This window comes from Doryrhamphus excisus, chromosome 2, assembly GCF_030265055.1.
Source record: "Doryrhamphus excisus isolate RoL2022-K1 chromosome 2, RoL_Dexc_1.0, whole genome shotgun sequence".
Lineage (NCBI taxonomy): Eukaryota > Metazoa > Chordata > Actinopteri > Syngnathiformes > Syngnathidae > Doryrhamphus > Doryrhamphus excisus.
This window is the reverse complement of record NC_080467.1, coordinates 5,718,501-5,739,650: the sequence shown is the minus strand read 5'-3', so window position 1 is coordinate 5,739,650 and position 21,150 is coordinate 5,718,501. Positions and strand designations below refer to the sequence as shown.

Below are 21,150 nucleotides of genomic sequence, written 5' to 3'. Positions count from 1 at the left end.
CATTAAAGACCTGAAGTCACCTTTACACTCCAATTACCCAAAACTTAAAATGTGCTCAAATATTCAGATTTGATGACTAATAATAGGCCGTTTTCAACCACAAAACATCATTTGATTAATAAACATATTGTGAAAAACTGTGATAATATAGATTTAAATTAAACTGAAGACCTTTTGGTGTGGTTGGAAGTCCCCTGTAATGCAAATACAGAAGAAATAGAACTCATTCAGGATTTCGGCCAATAAAAGAAGACTATATTAGAGTGTGCCTGCCTTTTTCCCCTAATTATTAATTGTTATCACAGTCTCTGCACAGGAGCTATGTGATGATGTTTGCTTTTCTCTTTCAAGTGTGTGTTTCTATTTTTAGGCCTTCCCAGCACTTGTTCTCTTTGGAGCGTGCGAATAAGCGGAGAACCTCTTGAGTCAAATTCCTGTTTGCTGTCGACATGCGGACTTGACAAAAACAAGGAATAACCTTTCTAATGCTGCAAAGCAGGGCTCAACATGACTTATTTTGAACAAAATAGAAGTAGTCATGTTGGATTGTTTCCAAAATTATTATAGTTTGTTTCAATATAGTGGCCAAAAATGACAAGGTGTTGACAGGTGATCTGTCACGTTGTTGTTTTGTCGCAGGGCTTTTATTGCCTTGTGTTCTTTTCTTGCCCAAATGTTCTTTTCCCGCACTCTGCTACGCGTCTTTGCATTCTGATGAGCCAGCAACTCAAAGCAACTCAGGCACACAAAGCAGCCACTGACCTTCTCCCGCGTGACCCGGGCCCGCCGGATCCAATACGCCTGTTTAACATTGGTCTACAAGGACGCCGTCCGGGGCGAGGGGGAGGGAGGGAGGGATATCTTTGTGGCGTCGGTACTACTAATGCGACTACGCTGGCAGATGAAACCCTTGAGGGGATACAAAGTAGCTAAGGACGTGTGGTTGTTCATGAGAATTGCTACTTTTAGAAAGCAAACAACACAAATGGTAGGGTTGGGCATCAGGTCTTGAGTATCAATGGGAAGCGGGACTAGCATTCCGATTCTCCCAGAATGGTTCTAATCTTTTTATTTCAATTCCTAGTTTTGATGCCCACTTTGGTGCAAACACTAACAAAGAAATGGCTTAACATTTAGTCCAACATTTGCAACACACTGATATCAAAGAAACATGATTAACTCTTACATCCATCCATTTTCTATGCTGGCATGCTGGAGCCTATCCCGGCTGTCTTTGGGCGAGAGACAGGGTACACCTTGAACTGCATTTTAATCTGTCAAGGGCATTTCACACTAGACCAGGGGTGGGCAAACTTTTTGACTTGCGGGCCGCATTGATATAACAAAATAAAATTAAAATACTAATTATTATATTATTATTATGTAAAATATGCCAATATAACAATATTATTATATATAATTAATATAATAATTAGCATTAATATAATAAATATAATAATCATAATCGTTATAATAATATAATAATTATTATTTTAATTTTTATTATTATTATTATTATTATGTGCTTGTGTCTCTTTTTTCAGGAGCACTTTGTAAACAACAGACCATGTCAAACAACGAAATTGATACAACCATCAAAAGGTTGGCTCAGGCCATGATGCCAGGTTGTATGTTGAGTTTAAATTAAATACTTTTGAAAGATTGGGCGGGCCGTATTCAAACACTTGGCGGGCCGGATGTGGCCCCCGGGCCGTAGTTTGCCCACCCCTGCACTAGACTGTTTTGTGAACATGGGCCACTATGCAGCTGGAATAGCCGACTAACTTTCCAACGTTACTTGGTGGGAGATGGGGGGTTGCTAACACACATTAGACGTCCCAAAGCTAAAATGCTAAAACTACTTAACACTGAGAGACGTCTCTTGTCTTGGGAAACTTCGGACTGTCTACTCTCTACTTCCGGATCACATTCAAAATTCAACACATATGGCTGTATCTTGGAAGTGGACATTTTAAAAAGATACATCGTTGTTTAAGATAAACTCCTATACCAGGGCTCTCAACCTCGCGGCCCGCGGGCCAAACACGGCCCGGAAGACGCTAGTTTGAGGCCCCCACCGTGATACCAAAGTTGAATGTTGAAATGACAGCTTAAAGCTGTGTGCACACCGGACACAATTAACATGATTTTGCCCCCGCCCATACTGTTACCCTACCCTGTTACCCCGCCCTGTTTTGCTTTAGATTAGCAATGAAGCTAAAGGCTTATGACAAATAATGTACAAATAATGTACAAATAAATGCAGGAAATGATTTGGAATAAAACGGAAAATAAAGCATCTCATCAAACATGTTGAAGTTAAAGTTAAAGTTACATGTTAAAGTTACGACGCTGCTCCCAGATGGAACTGAGTACGATGCTAACTTGCTAATTTGGTAAAATTATTAAGTTTCATTAATGTTCATGTTAAAGGTTAAATAACTGTTAATACTGTACATTTGAATCTGAAAAAAATAATTTCTCTACAAACTGTATGTGGTTTCTTACGTTTTTCTTATTTGCTGCTTTATTATTATTTTACTTATTTATTACTGATTGATTGATTTATTGTCTTTATTCTTAATTTGTTTATTTATTTATTTTATCTTATTTTGTGTATAGAAAAATAAAAATTAAGATATCTGAGAACAGTGGAATGTTTTATCAGATATTTTGGTGTGGAAAACCGGAACCAAAGTACTGAAAAAGTGTAGGGTATAGCAGAAGCAAAAGCATTAAAGATAGTTTTTTATTGATTTTTTTTTCCAGTTTTTAATAAATACATTTTGGGTTTTTTTTGAAAACCTGATGCAGCCCGGCTTCACCCAGAACCTAGCTCCGGTGGCCCCCAGGTAAATTGAGTTTGAGACCCCTGTCCTATACTGTTCGTAGGTAGCAGCGAGTGTGACCCAACCACAGCGGAGAGGATGTGCCTGGGTGGAATACATTAAAATTGTTTTTGTGGGAACCACGAAATCCAAAGAAATACAGCTGAATAGGTGCAGATTCTGGAAGAACTATAAAGCTTTATGTGCTGGTTATCGCGTGTAGCTGCTCCATGCAATTCAATACAAAGGGACGAAAAATGAGCATAATATATGATACTCATGATACAATCACTATACACTTAATAAATCATTGGGAAATGAGCTTGGACGTACTGCAAAATCACCCCAGTGTACTTCAGGGAACCGTGGAAGCGTGGAGATTTGCCACTAAGGATCCAGCGACTGTGATCCACAATGAAAACATGAGCGTAGCCGTAGAGCTAACAGGCTACTAGGCATGTACGGTGTTTTTCCCATGTATTAAACCTCGAACAGACCCATTTAGTAAACACCAAGAAGGCTTCTTTCACAGAAGCCACTTAATACGTTTCTCTTACCTCACGTCCCGTCAGGACATGTCGTGCCAGCTTCACCTTGGCAAAATTCCCCTTCCCGATGGTCTTGAGGAGGCGATAATTCCCGATGTGGGGGTGCTCCTCCGTGGAAGTGAAGGAGTTGCGACATCGCGGGAGGCTGTGGCGACTCGCAGACTTTGTCGGGGGCACCGGGGGCTCTGTGAAGCCATCCACTGACGAGTGCTGCAAAGGGGAAAAACAAAATGGAATGATGCAGAATGAGCTCTATCATCAACAAGCCTAGATTTCTATTGTCTAATATACGCTGTATATCAATAAATATAATATAATAAATCTGCAGTAATTTTATAAGTTAATCATAAGTCATTTTCATTCATTCATTCATTCATTTTCTACCGCTTATCCTCACGAGGGTCGCTGGAGCCTATCCCAGCTGCCTTCGGGCGACAGGCAGGGTACACCCTGTGTGGAGTTTGCATGTTCTCCCCGTGCATGCGTGGATTTTCTGCGGGGACTCCGGTTTCCTCCCACATTCCAAAAACATGCTAGGTTAATTAGCCACTCCAAATTGTCCATAGGTATGAATGTGAGTGTGAATGGTTGTTTGTCTATATGTGCCCTGTGATTGGCTGGCCACCAGTCCAGGGTGTACCCCGCCTCTCGCCCGAAGACAGCTGGGATAGGCTCCAGCAACCCCTGCAACCCTCGTGAGGATAAGTGGTAGAAAATGAATGAGCTCTCCTCCTATTTTGTGTGGAAGTGGTAACTTTTTGGCTTCTTATTTTGTCTTTCCCAACCCTCGGCCATCTCTCGTGTGGAGTTTGCATGTTCTCCCTGTGCATGCGTGGGTTTTCTCCGGGTACTCCGGTTTCCTCCCACATTCCAAAAACATGCTAGGTTAATTGGCCACTCCAAATTGTCCATAGGTATGAATGTGAGTGTGAATGGTTGTTTGTCTATATGTGTCCTGTGATTGGCTGGCCACCAGTCCAGGGTGTACACCGCCTCTCGCCTGAAGACAGCTGGGATAGGCTCCAGCACCCCCCCCCCCGTGTGACCCTTGTGAGGAAAAGCGGTAGAAAATGAATGACTGAAATTAGCTTGCTAAATTTGAAAACAATATCTTTCTTTATTGTTGTGAAGCTGCTGCACCTCCAAATGTTTATGCTGATTAAAGGAGTGCTCTGATGTTTTGAAGGCCCTACAGCGAGAAAACTCGTCGAAGAATCTCTATATGACAGGAGAGTTCCGCTGTTGTTATTTTAAGGACAGCTGGGATAGGCTCCAGCACCCCCCCTGTGACCCTCGTGAGGAAAAAGCGTTAGAAAATGAATGAATGAATGCCCTGCACTTGCACTACGAGCAAGGCATGCAAAGGTCAGTGGTGAACACTCCTTCAGGGCGTATTTGTTCTGCCCTTCACATGGAAGAGCATTCAAGCCTAATGAGCGAGCCATGGAGTCATGTGACCTCCTCTCCCTCCGCAAAACACGCTGACCTCCTGAACTTATCGGCTCTCATCTTATCAGCACCGGATGAAGACAGTCATTTAGAAGCTCCTGAAGACACCCAAAAAACTCCAGCACCTCATTGGGTGTGGGGGGGTTGGGGTATTAGAACAATACAAGACACAAGAGTGCAATGTTGTGAAGCTGAATTAGCGACAACTTGCCGTAAATCAGGCTTTTAACTAATATTTTTTAACTTTTCTTATGTTTTTATCTTTTTAGTCCTATTTTATGCTCTTAGTCTTCAGCTTTTAACTCCAGTGTTTTGTTTTTATCTTTTTAGTCCTATTTTTATTTTTTATTTTTTTTTTTGCTCTTGGTCTTCAGCTTTTAACTCCAGTGTTTCCTCAGGGGGGGGGTCCTCCACACTGGGGGCTGTGTTGGGTCTACTGAGGGGGTGCCATCCTTGGGTCCCTTCGACCCGGCCGGCTGGGGGTTCCTCCCTTTAATGTGGGGGTCTGTCGGAGACGGGGGGGCCCGGGTGCTGGTCCTCCGATGGCACGGCCTGCAGCTCCTCCCAGTGTGGACGGCCCCAAAGGTGGCGTTTCCTTGTTCCTCAGCGCCATGCCATGTCTCCCTACTGTATGTGATTGTGTGTGTGTATGCGTGTGTGTGTGTGTGTGTGTGTGTGGGTCTAGTATGGAGGGTGGGAAGGAGGGGCTTTCTTTTGTTTCTTTGTTTTTTCCTTTTAATTGTGGAAATTGTTTTAATTCGGTAAAGCACTTTGTGTTGCATGTCTTTGCAGGAAAAGTGCTATACAAATAAAGTTTGATTTGATTAAATACAACACTGACACCCTCCCTGATGCTGCACACAACAGCTGCCCGTGTCAGTCCAGGTCAGAGATCCCCGTGATCCGCCACACCCAAGCACCCGGTGCGGTAACCCACGCTGCCCGGCTCCCGTTTCCCCCACAGTGAAACACGACACCCTGTAGGTCGCACACCACCTCCATAAGCCCAACATGCTAACAATGCTAACAAACCCCATGAGTAGCCAAAACATCAACTGTGTATCACCCACATCATCACACTGTTATGCTTTAACAAGATGAGCGTGATTGAACACTTGGCCTCCTCCCAAGAAGCTATGAATGAACCAAAACCAGGAACCGGGACAGGTTCTTCTTGACAGGCTGGTGCGTCACTCTGAATACGCAAGCTTTGCGCTTCCCATGAACTCCCAGACACACAAAAAGATAGAAAGGACATCCATGTAACGTTTTCACGGAAGTCTGACACACACACACACACACACACACACACACAAACAAGATATTCAACAGCACTAAAAGCCTCCCTGGTTTCTCTTGAGTAATACGATGTTATGCAATGAAGTTCAGTTAGCGAGTGGGCCTGCGGCTGCAAGCTGGCGTCCAACTCAGAACCGGCCCCGGTAAGCTACAGAGCTGATGGATGGATGGATGGATAAGCGTTGATACCGCCAATTTAATGTGCCGGCCGTCGTTAAACGGAGAAAAGGGCTGCCGTGACCTTTAAAAAGAGTGCTTGTATCACACTGGGTTCACGCACCTCTGCAAAGGTCACATTTAAGCACTTTTCACATGCTCTTAAATCACATTTGGGTGCAGTTATTATTATTATTACACAAAAATGCGCATACTGTCATTTCAGGGTGACATACTTGCATAAACAAACCCGGACCTGCCAACCTTGAGGAAATTTGATGCTATTCCTCGTGTTAGAAGAACAACAGCGTTTTTAAAGCACAAGCTCTCACTAAAGCTTAAAGGCAACTCTGGGGGGACACAACGTCTTTTCTTTTTTTTTACCCAGCAACATAGTCAAAAACTTAGGGGTGTCACAAGATGACACGATATAGGGGATTGGACCAAGTAGACCAGATTTCAACATTACTTTCAAAGGGGACCTATTAGGCTAATTTTTCAGCCCTTTGTATTGAGTTGTGGACTCCTATAGAGTAGCTACACACAATAACATGTCCAGAAAACCTTGTAGATCTTCCAGAATCTGCACCTATTCCAGCTGTATTTCCTTGGATTTGTGCTCCCTGCCAAAACATTCATTCATTTTCTACCGCTTTTCCTCACGAGGGTCGCGGGGGGTGCTGGAGCCTATCCCAGCTGTCTTTGGGCGAGAGGCGGGGTACACCCTGGACTGGTCGCCAGCCAATCACAGGGCACATATAAACAAACAACCATTCACACTCACATTCATACCTAGCAACAGTTTGGCGGATATTTAAAATATAATATTTAAAATATCTTTCTCTTGCTCCAATAACTTCTGCCTGAGCTTGCCTCGTAAACAGAGAAGCAGAGCTTGGGGGAGGGCCATGCCCGCTCCTCTGTGACATCACAAAAGGAACAAAGGAACAGACTGAGCAAGCAGTAAGTAACAATTTATCAGTGTCCTAACTGTGTTCATTTAGTCATGGAGTAAAAGCACTCGCATACTGGGAGCGGGGTTGCTAATAGCCGTTTCCCACCACAATTAGTGGCCACATTCAGTTGCAGATGCTGTGGAAAAAGCTAACTCTAAAATGCTAAAGCTACTCATCATTGATTGAAGTCTTGAAGTAATCTGTTTTCTTGAGAAACGTCGGACTGTCCAGTCTCGACTTCGGGATTCAACACAAAGACAAAAAAAGACTTAAAAAGATTGCCGTTCATTATCAACTCTTATACCCCAGCTAGCACAAACTCAAACTCCTTTTAAGTACTCGCTAGTGTGACCAAACACAGCAGAGTAGGCGTGCCTGGAGGCGGGCTGTGGGTGGAATACATTAAAACAGACTGTTTTCGCAGGAACCACGAAATCCAAAGAAATACAGTTGAATAGGTGCAGATTCTGGAAGAACTAGAACGCTTTTTGTGCTGGTTAGCTGCTCTATATGAGTCCACAACTCAATACAAAGGGCCGGAAAATTAGCATAATAGGCCCCCTTTAACCAATTCAAAGAAATCCAACATCAAAATGTTCTGCTCACTAAAGACAAGTTAGCTATCCATTCAAGCATTTAGTGTCATTTTGTGTAATTTCATATTTTCTGTGAAAATCTTCCCATTAAAAATGATGGGGCAATTTAAAAATGGCACCCACTGCTGGTGAAAAGTCACTTAAAATTCTCCATTACTGAATCACTTTGTGGCTTCGACAGTGATGGCATGGCTTGGTTAATAAAGCATGTGCTTCCCAACCCAAAGGTACCTGATTCAATTCCGCTTATGCATTCCATTCATCATATTGAATACAGTTAGATGACAGAAGTACTATTTTCTTATCACTGTGTGTGTGGTTTATTTGTTCATCGAAAGGATTAACAACTCAGTTTCTGTCTCGTTTCTTCCTCCTAAAAAGCACCATCCACTCTGCGTTGATGAAGCGTTCAATCGCACTGCATATTTCGGAGTTTTTTGTGTGCTTTGATTGATTACAGCTGCAAAATAAACCACCATTTGTTTAGAAATGTATATTGCTTCAATTGCATGTTTGTAAATAGATCTTTAAAAACAGCAGAGCGCCCCTGTCACTTATAAAAGATCTTTCAGTGGACCCTTAAAAAAGTGTTCTGGTCATATATAGGATCTTAAGACTTGCGTTTATGCAATAGGTTCTTGAAAACAGCTAAGCAGTCCTGTGGAATAGAGGATCTTTGACAGATGTTTTTTGTGAAACGGTCCTTAAAATAACAACAGCGGAACTCTCCTGTCATATAGAGATTCTTCGACGAGTTTTCTCGCCGTAGGGCCTTCAAAACATCAGAGCACTCCTGTGATATAGCGACACTTTAATGAGCGTAAATATTTGGAGGTGTAGCAGCTTTACAACAATAAAGAAAGATATTGTTTTCAAATTTAGCAAGCTAATTTCATTCATTCATTCATTCATTTTCTACCGCTTTTCCTCATGAGGGTCGCGGGATTGCTGGAGCCTATCCCAGCTGTCTTCAGGCGAGAGGCGGGGTACACCATGGACTGGTCGCCAGCCAATCACAAACAACCATTCCCACTCACATTCATACCTATGGACAATTTGGAGTGGCCAATTAACCTAGCATGTTTTTGGAATGTGGGAGGACACCGGAGTACCCGGAGAAAACCCACGCATACATGGGGAGAACATGCAAACTCCACACAGAGATGGCCGAGGGTGGAATTGAACCCTGGTCTCCTAGCTGTCAGGTCTGTGCGCTAACCACTCAAACACCGTGCAGCCCCAAGCTAATTACAGTTAAGGGTAAATGTAAAAATCAACCTCCACAAAAAGTGCTCCTGAAAATACACTTTCAGGGACTAGGGGAACCAAATTAGGTGATATTCTCTGAGGGGAGGCTCTTTCAAACCCCTGCACTAGGCTGTTATTGCTTTTTCACACAAACAATGAATTAAAGGTTAAAATCCAAACATTTAAAAGCACCTACATTCACACTGAAACGCTACAATTTCAAGCAATCAATAATGACCAGAGAATATGGTCATTGTGCAGGCATGTGCAATATTGTACATTTTAATCAAAGCTTATTTTCCTATTGATTACCTTGCTGATAAATATTGCTATATATTGTTGGTTTTCTTTTTTAAATGAAAAACAGCAGCACCGTCTGATCTGTGTTGTGTCAGGGGGATGGTGAATAACAACAACCTCCATCCCCCCTCCTGCAGCACCTCCCTCCGGCACTGAGCGTGCAGCTCCGGGACCACGAGGTGATGGATGTCACATTGCGATGCTTCCGAGTGAAAAAGTAGGGCAACATCCTCCCCCCTTCCCTAAAATAACCCTTCAATATTGACCACAACCCCGAGTTTGTCACATTCTCGTTGCCGTTTTAAAGGCTGACGCAGTGCGTTGTTTTTGTCAGCGGCAAATCCACGTCAAGGTGGGTTATTCTGGTCCGGGGTGGGTTTATTCCCGGCAGAGGAAGGGGGGAGGCAGAGTGCCCATTGGCCGGGTGCGGCGCTTTAGCACCCTCCCTTCAACCTAGCTAGCTGCTGCCATTCCCTGTACTGTAGACACGAAACACCCCAATCATGGCGTCTCATTCCCGGACTACATTTGTCTACTTACATTCTCCGTGTCCCGCTCGTTGACCGTGGGCAATGGCGTCCTTGTCGACATCTTGTACGTGAGAGAGAGAAAGCCTGGGCTAAGGCCGCTCGGCGACGGGCAGAGCAGAGCAGAGCAGCGGCGCTGGTCCGCCTCTCTTCTCTACATCCCACCCCCACTCCTCAGCACAAAGCGACCCCGGCAGGAAGTGCGCAGACGGCGGCTAGCTAGCGCAGCATTGCCCCGTTGACAGGAGACCGGAGGCCGCCAGATGTTCCGTTGGGCTCCGAAGCAGGTTGCCAAGCTAAAAGGTGGCTCAAGCGAGAAAGAGGGGAGGAGAGACCGAACGAATTAGGGAGGAGGAGGCAAGATGCGCATCTCAAAAAACCTCCCACTAGTAAGGATGGAGGACTCTCTCTCTCACTCCCTCTCTCACTTAAGCGATGCTCTCTCTCCCTCGCTCCCTTTGTCTCCTCGATTTAAATCCCATGGAAGGGAGTGTTCGGCCCTGACAAACCGGTCCAAATCAAGCAAAGCACTTTACTACGTTTTAACGAATGAATGAAAGATACAGCACAACACAGCATAATACACGCCTGTGTTTTTTAAAATGACTTTTTACCGATACTTGACGACGCTTATAAGGTTCATTTACATGCTAATTGTGTGCTAGCCGCAGGGTGAGGCCTATGCTAGTCGCTAAACAATAGTCCCAGCCAACACTGCCATCTGTCGTCGAATTTGAGTACTGCAATTACAGTCAACTGCGGTTGTAGCGACGCCCACCTGCACCTCCTTTTTTCCCACCCTTCAATCATTATTAATAGTCTAAGTGGGCGTGGCCACCATGATGACGATATGGTGTAATGACTGCTATAGCCACTACGGGTCAGGCTCTACCAAGTATGTGTTCAATGTACAGCACCGTAATCCAAGCGTGTCATTTCAAAAAATACATTTGTAACAGTTGGGAAAATTACATGTTTTTTGGTGGGTTAAATAAATATATTTATACAAATATATTGTATCAGTGAAATAATTAATTGTGTGTTTTATCTAAAACGGAAAGGTGTCAGACAAATATCTAGGGCCTGAAAAAGTTCTTTGCACTCAAGAGGGGATAATATCTGCCATGTTTTGGAAGGTAATCCTTTCTGGGATCAGATGTGCAGAATTCCAAAAATGCCCCTTTCCATGCCAAGTTCAGTGTTTGACCTCAACCTCCCCTCCACCACCCCGAGTGCTATTCCGCGCTATCTCCATCATGAAGGGTAAATATTTGGCATATTGTGACATTCATTTGGGTATCCAGCTCGGCCGCCTGCATCAACACTCCATGTGGGTGTTTAGGGAGGGCCACACCCACCCAAACTATTGATCATATTTTTTTCATTATGACATTTGATTATATGTATAGTCCATTCATTTATTTGTAATTAATTCACAAGTTAAAATAAATAATGTGAATTCAATTATATTAATTACAAATGTTATTATATCCACATTCATTTATATAAATGTATTATGTACATTTCTAAATGATATATTGCATTGTAAACATAGTAAAACATAGAAAGCATTTTTAAATTATTATAATATTGATATAATTATAACTTTTCTAATTAATAATATACATATATATAGTAAAAAATAAATACAATTTAAAAATATATATTATATACATATTTTTTATTAATCAATTAATTTATTTGGCTGCCCGCCGTGCAGACAAGTGGTTAACATGCAGACCTCATAGCTAGGAGACCCAAGTTCAATTCCACACTCGGAATTCCACATTCCAAAAACATGCTAGGTTAATTGGTCATTCCAAATTGTACATAGGTAAGAATGTGAGTGTGAATGGTTGTTTGTCTATATGTGCCCTGTGATTGGCTGGCCACCAGTCCAGGGTGTACCTCGCCTCTCGCCCGAAGACAGCTGGGATAGGCTTCAGCCCCTCCCCTCCCGTGTGACCCTTGTGTGGAAAAGCGGTAGAAAATGAATGAATGAATGAATTTATTATATATATATTATTATTATATATTATATATATGTATTCTAATCAATATAATTTCATTGTTATTTATTTTTATTAATTAGAAAAGTTATAATTTTATTTTTTAGTTATAACATTATAATAGTTATAAAGTTATATTATTTATGTTTATTATATTATTATTTTTTAATATTTTGTATCGCTATATCAGAGGAGTGCTCTGATGTTTTGAAGGCCCTACAGCGAGAATATTATTATTTATTATTAAAGTTATATTATTTTATCATAAATATTATATATAATTTACAGACATACATACATTTCTGAATTATGTTATAGTATCGGCGTAATAAAACGTGTCAAGCAACCTTTTTATGTAATTATATACATTTTATATACATTTCTAACTTATATTTTAGGCATAATAAAAACACTGAGAAGCTAATGTGAATTGGTTTCTTTTAATAGTATTTGATTGTATCAGTATTGAATCCTTACATGAAATTAATTTCTAATTCCAAAATACATCCAATTACATGAATGAATTTCTGGTTAGAATGTAATGGAATGTATTTTCTATCCATGGAGTGGAGGCGTAGGTTAAATGTATTGATATGAACAGGCATCTTTTATTGGCATCAATGCCATCATTGAGGGTCCTGGTTTTGGACCATGAAAATATGATCACCCTTGCATATTTGACGTTATCTGCTGGTCCAAAAACAAGATTTTGTGTCAGGCTACAAAAATCCCAGGGGGGCTGGCCCCGTGGGCTCCGATGAGAAGAAGAAAATCAAGTTGAGCTTTGCCAACAGTCCAGAGTGGCTTTCAGGTCGAATAATCATCACTTATTGTGATAACGTTACGTCACGCTGAGTCCATTGTTACTGTTGGCGCCTCTGCTGCCGACACACAAAGCAACCAGGAAGCTTGGCTACAACAATTCATACAACTTCTAATATTGCCAAATGCTTTATGGCGGTGGTGACTGACTGTACTACTTACATAATGACTTCTTTTAATGTTCCAGCTGCTCAACGTGATGTCTAACGGGCCAAAAGTCATAAATGATTTACAGTTCAAGCTAAATTTCTAAAGGATTTGCTATACAAGTATGCTTTTTCTTGGGCTTTTTGGGTGTTTTTTCCTACCAGACACTTTTTTTAAAATTATTTTATTTGGGCAAATATATGAAACATTACAGTGCATTTCTTACATCAATCAAAATATAACTTTCCATTATTTACATTTGTATTCAGCTATCTGATCACAAGCCCAAAAGGAGTAGGCTGAAGCAAAAGCTTATAAATGCCTGCCCCTTTTTGCAAGATATAATCATGTTCATGCCACAGTCATGTTTTCCCCTCTTATTATTATCATTGTAATATTCATTCATTTTCTACCGCTTTTGGAAAAGACAAAATAAGAAGCCAAAAAGTTACCACTTCCACACAAAATCGAGGGAGAACTCATTCATTTTCTACCGCTTATGCTCACGAGGGTCGCAGGGGTTGCTGGAGCCCATCCCAGGTGTCTTCAGGCGAGAGGCGGGGTACACCCTGGACTGGTGGCCAGCCAATCACAGGGCACATATAGACAAACAACCATTCACACTCACATTCATACCTATGGACAATTTGGAGTGGCCAATTAACCTAGCATGTTTTTGGAATGTGGGAGGAAACCGGAGTACCCGGAGAAAACCCACGCATGCACGGGGAGAACATGTAAACTCCACACAGAGATGGCAGAGGGTGGGGAAAGACAAAATAAGAAGCCAAAAAGTTACCACTTCCACACAAAATCGAGGGAGAACTCATTAATTTTCTACCGCTTATCCCCAAGAGGGTCGCGGGGGTGCTGGAGCCTATCCCAGCTGTCTTCAGAACATGCAAACTCCACACAGAGATGGACGAGGGTGGAATTATTATACTATTATTATAATAATTGAATTATTATTGATATTATCATTATCATTATTCGTTATTAGTCATTATTCATATTCATTATTCATTCATTCATTATTCACACATCATTAGGGACACCTGACCAGTCTAATGAGATTCACCGCCAACACCCCAAAAGTACTTGAAAGTGAAACTAAGCAGTAGAAATTGAAAATTCATTCATTCATTCATTTATGGCACATATTTCCAAAATTGATATCCCTTTAGATGGTACTAAAGTGTTACTAAAGACAGCTGGGATAGGCTCCACCACCCCTGTGACCATTGTGAGGATAAGCGGTAGATAATGAATGAATGAATGTATTCTTTCTGATCCCTCTTCATTGCACATCTTGTCAAACGAGGAGTCATTTTCATTTATTTTAGTTTTATTCAACAGTGGTGAACTTATTGTTTCTGCTAGGATGGGATTAGAAAAGTTGGAATGTGTCTTTAAGAGTGAGATGATGATGCGGCCAATTTGGCTCCATGTCAAAATATTGTCAACGTATCTGGTTTATGTGTTTGCATGTTCCATAAATGTTGTCTTCTAAAAAATGATTCTTCTCCAGCTATGTGGACATCATCAAAGGGAGACGAAACATCAACTCATCCTGCTTCACAAAGCTGTTAGCGCCTGACAGGGGAGTCAGCCTGCACCCTGCTCGGACAAGTCAATAAAAGCTCCTGGTATGCTGAATATTTAGGCATAGATACGAGGCCGGGGAAGGAATTTGATCCGGCGACGAGCCAGCTAGCCAGCCAGCTAGTCAGCCTCCAGCTCATTCATTACCCACAAGCCCCTGCAGCATCAAACCCCAATGGGATAAATGGGAATAAACTGCAAGTTAGTCTCTAATAGCATAATTGCAATGTAGCATGCTCTGTTGTGGTGTCCGGCACTGACCACCTTGCGGCTGCAGCTCGGATCAGCTGCCTCCGCAATGTAGCCCAATCGGACTCGATATCCCAGACAAGCTCTGCATCATAATCTACATCATAATATTAAGAAATAAAGAATTATATCATTTTATTCATATAGAGGTGAAATATTTTTAAAGCTCATTTCTTTCAATCATAATATTCGAAATAAAGTTGTAATATTTTTGGGGAAATTAAGATAGGGAAAAAGTTATAATATTATGAGAATAAAATGAAAATATAAGGCCATTTCATTCCTGGAAAAATAAAAAAAATAAATTCAACCCAACGTTAATTTTAGTTGTTGTCTTACAAAAAAAGTTGTACTTTATAAGAATAAATTCATAATATTACAAAGAATAATATTAATATAATTTTATTCACATAGAGGTGAAATATTTTTTTAATTAAATTTTTAAAAATCTCAATATTTGAAATAAAGTTGTATTTTTTGGACATAACGTATTATATTATGAGAATGAAAATATTATGGAAATTAAGCCATAATTACAGGAAGAAACTTGACTGGAAAAAAAATGTAATTTTAGTTGTATTTTAACAAGAAAAAAGTCACAATTTTAAAAGAATAAAATCATAATATTATAATTAAAAAGTGATATCAGTGTACTAGTATAGAGTTGAAATATTACAGAAAGAATTGTAATTTTAATAATGCTATTTTAACATCTATTTTAACATCATTGGACGACACGCAGCACAGAAAATGCTGCATGCCTCTGCAATGCTGTGTCTGTGGGCGGCAGAGGGTAGGGAGCCAGAGGAGCCCAGAGAGAGGCTGATGTCATTTCAGCATTGCACTGAATGAGGTGCTCAGATGCAATGGATTATGATTATTAAAACTAGGTTAAAACTAGGTTCCGATCAGGATCGGAGGGGATCTGCTATTTTACTGATATCGGCCGATACCGGTGGGTGGCTGATCGGAGCACCCCCTACGACAACCAAGGCGAGCTGATGATGAGCTGGTGTAAATGACTGTGAATCATGAAAAATAGTTACATAATGTTGCTTTAATTATGCAATAAGATATCAAATAAAATATCTAATTGTCTAAAAACGATTTAATGTCGATACAGGAAATGGAATGTATCATTATCCTTCCTAAAATGACAGTAGAATTGAATAAATGCCAACACTAACATCTCTTCTTCTCCAATAAAATGTGAGCCTTTGACCAACGTCACGGCTGTGGAGAGTGTTGGCAAACAACCAGCGTCCCTGAGAAGGATAGTCATGATGATGAAAAAAAGAGGGCTACCCCCCGCCTAATCTCCCCCCCCCCCCCCCCCCCCGGTGTGTTGAATCACGCACTGACAGCAAAAAGACGGAGGGTAACGATGGGAAACAATGACACATCATCTTACGAGTCCCAGCACTCAATGATTGAGTAACAACTTACCATCAAACCACTCCCACAACTTACTCCTAATAGTCCAGGTGTGTGTGTGTGTGTGTGTGTGTGTGTGTGTGTTGACTCAACATGCTCTATGAGTCCAAGGCCACCATGGAACATTCTTCACTGTCACAAACTTTGATTCTACTTGTTATTATATGAACGGCTCATTTCTTTCTGCATCATTTATTATGCCCCCATCCCATCCCCCCCCCCGGGCTGATGGCTTTGACTTTCTGGTTTCCAGTTTTGGTGACAGCCCGTAACTCATTTCATCTGCTGTTTTTGATGATTTCAATTGATTTCGATTGAAGGTGTTCTTTGGTTCTAGAGATATGATCATCTTTTTATTTTAATGACCCTATTTCTGGACTACATGTCTACAATGTAAACATCCACATAAATGACCCTAAATGTCTACTGTCGTCTATCGTTGTCTGTCGTCTATCATCTACTGTTGTCTACTGTCACCTATAGTCTACTGTTGTCTCCTGCTGTCTACTGTTTTCTACTGTCGTCTATCGTCATCTACTGTCATCAATCATCTACTGTCATCTATCGTCTACTGTCATCGATCATCTACTGTTTTCTACTGCCGTCTATCGTCGTCTACTGTCATCAATCATCTACTGTCATCTATCGTCTACTGTCATCGATCATCTACTGTTGTCTACTGTCATCAATCATCTACTGTCATCTATCGTCTACTGTCATCGATCATCTACTGTTGTCTACTGTCACCTATAGTCTACTGTTGTCTCCTGCTGTCTACTGTTTTCTACTGTCGTCTATCGTCGTCTACTGTCATCAATCATCTACTGTCATCTATCGTCTACTGTCATCGATCATCTACTGTTGTCTACTGTCGTCTCCTGCTGTCTACTGTTTTCTACTGCCGTCTATCGTCGTCTACTGTCATCAATCATCTACTGTCATCTATCGTCTACTGTCATCGATCATCTACTGTTGTCTACTGTCGTCTCCTGCTGTCTACTGTTTTCTACTGCCGTCTATCGTCGTCTACTGTCATCAATCATCTACTGTCATCGATCGTCTACTGTCATCGATCATCTACTGTTGTCTACTGTCACCTATAGTCTACTGTTGTCTCCTGCTGTCTACTGTTTTCTACTGCCGTCTATTGTCGTCTACTGTCATCTATCATCTACTGTTTTCTACTGTTGTCTATCGTCTACTGTCGTCTATCGTCGTCTACTGTTATCTATCATCTACTGTCGTCAATCCTCTACTGTTGTCTACTGTCACCTATAGTCTACTGTTGTCTCCTGCTGTCTACTGTTTTCTACTGTCATCTATCGTCGTCTACTGTCGTCTACTGTCATCAATCATCTACTGTTGTCTACTGTCATCTATTGTCTACTGCCGTCGATCATCTACTGTTGTCTACTGTCACTTATAGTCTACTGTTGCCTCCTGTCGTCTACTGTTTTCTACTGTCGTCTATCGTCATCTACTGTCATCTATCGTCTACTATTGTCTACTGTCGTCTACTGTTGTCAACTGTCATCTATTGTCTACTGTCATCTATTGTCTACTGTAGTCTACTGTTGTCAACTGTCATCTATTGTCTACTGTCGTCTATCGTCTACTGTTGTCTACCGTTTGAGGCTCTTTTATGATTTAGGTCTATATACATAAACTTGACTTGACTCCATGATGGTCTCCATTTTTGTTTGTGTTGTTTTTGTTCTTGTCTCTGTCCATATTGTAGTACCTCTCTTGTGCCTCCTCTCCCGCCCTCTGATCTAGTTTCTCTTCTTTTCTCTCCCCTCCTGCTCCGGTCCAGCTGCTCCAAATTTGCACAACAAAACATTAAATCAAGTCAGTTAAATTCCACGTACACTTTTCCCTGGTAGAACAAATTTGTTGTGCATCTGAGGACACTAACCCCGTAAACAGAGAAGCAGAGCTTGGGGGAGGGCAGACAGCGTATCTGGCCTACAGACACGCCCATATAAGGATGCCCGGCACAAACCACCAGTTTTTCTCATTCATTCATTCATTTTCTACCGCTTTTTCGTGGGGGGTGCTGGAGCGTATCCCAGAGAGGTGAGAGGCGGGGTACACCCTGGACTGGTGGCCAGCCTATCACAGGGCACATATAGACAAACAACCATTCACACTCACATTCATACCTATGGACAATTTGGAGTGGCCAATTAACCTAGCATGTTTTTGGAATGTGGGAGGAAACCGGAGTACCCGGAGAAAACCCACGCATGCATGGGGAGAACATGCAAACTCCACACAGAGATGGCCGAGGGTGGAATTGAACCCTGGTCTCCTAGCTGTGAGGTCTGCACGCTAACCACTCGACCGCCGTGCCGCCCTATTCTCTTTTCTAAATAACTAAATAATGCTCTTTGATTCCGACTCTGTGGTTGGTGTTGGAAATCATATTTTATTCCACAATATAACTTTTCCCTCCTCTCTTGGGAGTATAAACATTCGATACAAGATACACATTCAAAATACATTTTAAATATAAAAAGACCAGACTGATATGTATGAACAATACATGGAAAGCGTGAATGATTGGATGAGTGCTGTTATTTGTTGGGGTGTTCTTCCTTCTCCCTCCTTAAGGCCTCATTGGCCGCTGACCACGTTCAAATAGAGTTGGAACCAAGCTAGCGGTCGTTGCTACGCTAACAAACACACATGCTAGGCTCATGTGTGAACGGAGAAAAAAGCGCTAATCTTTGCATTGGTGATGCGCCATGTCACACGTGAGGCCGCAGCCCTGCAGCTAGCGCCATCACGCGAGGAAAGCTGGCTGGCGATTGGTGCCGGTGTGACTCCTTTCCTGTGTTAGCCTGCTGTGTACATGAATTAACGGGCATGAAGCCAGTGGAGCTCGCTCAACTCATGGGCTTTTTTTCTGAAGCTTTCTGGGAAATTGTTGCTCATGGGCATGATGATGATGATGACAATGATGATGACGATGATGGCAACGTAATAAGTAAAAGCTTTGTCAGGTCCCCTGATGCCTTCACTTGCAACTTTTCAATTGGAATGACATGCAGGCTCGAAAGCTGTGTGAACGCACGCAAGTTTAATCAGGATCCGATTTGAAATTTGACCGCAAATATAAATTGAAGCCGTCCAAAAATTCTACTTCATATGTTGACACTGTCTAATTTAAACTGAATTATAGATGATTTTACGAAGTTAAGACAGAAGTTGATCATTGTCAAACCAGGTTCAATTTGGATTTCATCAAACCTGAATGTAACCCCCTAAAAAAAACTCATATTCAATTAAGATCTGACTTTCATCGTCAATTTCAAAGCTATTTTAATACACATCACTTAATATAGTATACATCACATCACTTAATATATTATACAGCATTGTTTACATTGAGCCAGAACATAATTGTTTTATGAAACCAGGTTCAATCTGGACCTAATCCAGGAAGTCAAATTGAAACCGATTTCAATCTAAAACCCGACTTTGTATATTCACACTGTATAATTTAAAACCAAATTATTGGTGATTATCCAGAGCCAGAACATAAACTGTCTTATGAAACCAGGTTCAATCTGGACCTAATCCAAAAAGGAAATTTGAAACCAATTTAAATCTAAAACCAGACTTTGTATATTCACACTGTATAATTTAAAACCAAATTATTGGATATTTTCCAAAGCCAGAACATAAATTGTTTTATGAAACCAGTTTCAATCTGGACCTAATCCGGGAAGTAAATTTGAAACCGATTTTGATCTAAAACCCGACTTTGTATATTCATACTGTATAATTTAAAACAAAATTATTGGTGATTTTCCAGAGCATAAATTGTCTTATGAAACCAGGTTCAATCTGGACCTAATCCGGGAAGTAAATTTGAAACTGATTTCAATCTAAGTCCTGACTTTGTATATTCATACTGTGTAATTTAAAACCAAATTATTGGTGATTTTCCAGAGCCAGAACATAAATTGTCTTATGAAACCAGGTTCAATCTGGACCTAATCCAGTAAGTAAATTTGAAACTGATTTCAATCGAAATCCTGACTTTGTATATTCACACTGTATAATTTAAAACCAAATTATTGGTGATTTTCCAAAGCCAGAACATAAACTGTGGTATCAAACCAGGTTCACACCGGATCTGATCCAGTTGTCACACCCAGCCCGGAGAACCTGACATAGCACTTTGAGACACTTCTCTTCCTGTGTGGTGTGACTGCAGGGGTCAGAAGATGTGGGTTTGAATCTCTCAAACGGCATCCACCGTGGTCGTTGTTGGGTTGGCCCGCGTATCGCTTATGGCGTTACGTGGTCTCAACACAATCCATCATCATCATCATCATCATCATCGTTGATGAGCGTATTGCCAGCGTGGTGCTGCCGTCCTATGATAATCGCTGTCATGTAATGTCACGGAAATGTACAGTATGCTACGCGGAAACAGACATTGGCTGCGTTACTCATGTTGTCGCGGCTCAGAAGGCGTACGCCCCGACGATGACGGTGAGCCTCAGCACGGAGCTGGAGCGGTAATTCATGGTCAGGTGGTGCGTGATCATCTCCAAGTCCACCACGTATTCTCTGGGGCCGGACAGAGGCTTGGTGAGCACCAGCATGGCGCTCACGTTGCTGGAACGCTGTGAGAAGATAAGAGTGCTCAATGTGCGAGCCAGAGAACAGGAACAAAAGGATGTTCGATTTCCGTCATGGTCTTTTTGGTCGTCACCTGCATTTTTTAAAATGTGCCACAAGCAGGTAAAAAATTAGCCGAGGCTACACTTTTGGGGACCGGGTTCAATCTTGACCTAATCCAGGAAGTAAATTTGAAACCGATTTAAATCTAAAACCCGACTTTGTATATTCACGCTGTATAATTTAAAACCAAATTATTGATGATTTTCCAGAGCCAAGACATAAACTGTTTTATGAAACCAGTTTCAATCTGGACCTAATCCAGGAAGTAAATTTGAAACTGAT

General features: G+C 41.4%; 2 protein-coding genes across 9 annotated transcripts in view; both read right to left on the bottom strand.

Annotated features, from left to right (window-relative positions):
* mark1 (MAP/microtubule affinity-regulating kinase 1) overlaps positions 1-10,573 on the bottom strand; it is a 44,684-nt gene extending 34,111 nt beyond the window's left edge. The window contains exons 1-2 of one of the 2 annotated variants that reach the window (XM_058056328.1): positions 9,921-10,573; positions 3,386-3,586 (exon numbers count right to left, since the gene is read on the bottom strand). In XM_058056328.1, coding sequence (XP_057912311.1) covers positions 3,386-3,586; positions 9,921-9,971 — 252 coding nt within the window. In that variant the 5' untranslated portion in view covers positions 9,972-10,573. The remainder of the gene's footprint in view (positions 1-3,385; positions 3,587-9,920) is intronic. The other variant, XM_058056338.1, reaches the window with a different exon arrangement.
* An 8,000-nt stretch (positions 10,574-18,573) lies between these two features.
* efemp1 (EGF containing fibulin extracellular matrix protein 1) overlaps positions 18,574-21,150 on the bottom strand; it is a 30,348-nt gene continuing 27,771 nt past the window's right edge. For all 7 annotated transcript variants that reach the window (XM_058064304.1, XM_058064303.1, XM_058064301.1 and 4 more), the window contains one exon: positions 18,574-20,810. In XM_058064304.1, coding sequence (XP_057920287.1) covers positions 20,649-20,810 — 162 coding nt within the window. In that variant the 3' untranslated portion in view covers positions 18,574-20,648. The remainder of the gene's footprint in view (positions 20,811-21,150) is intronic.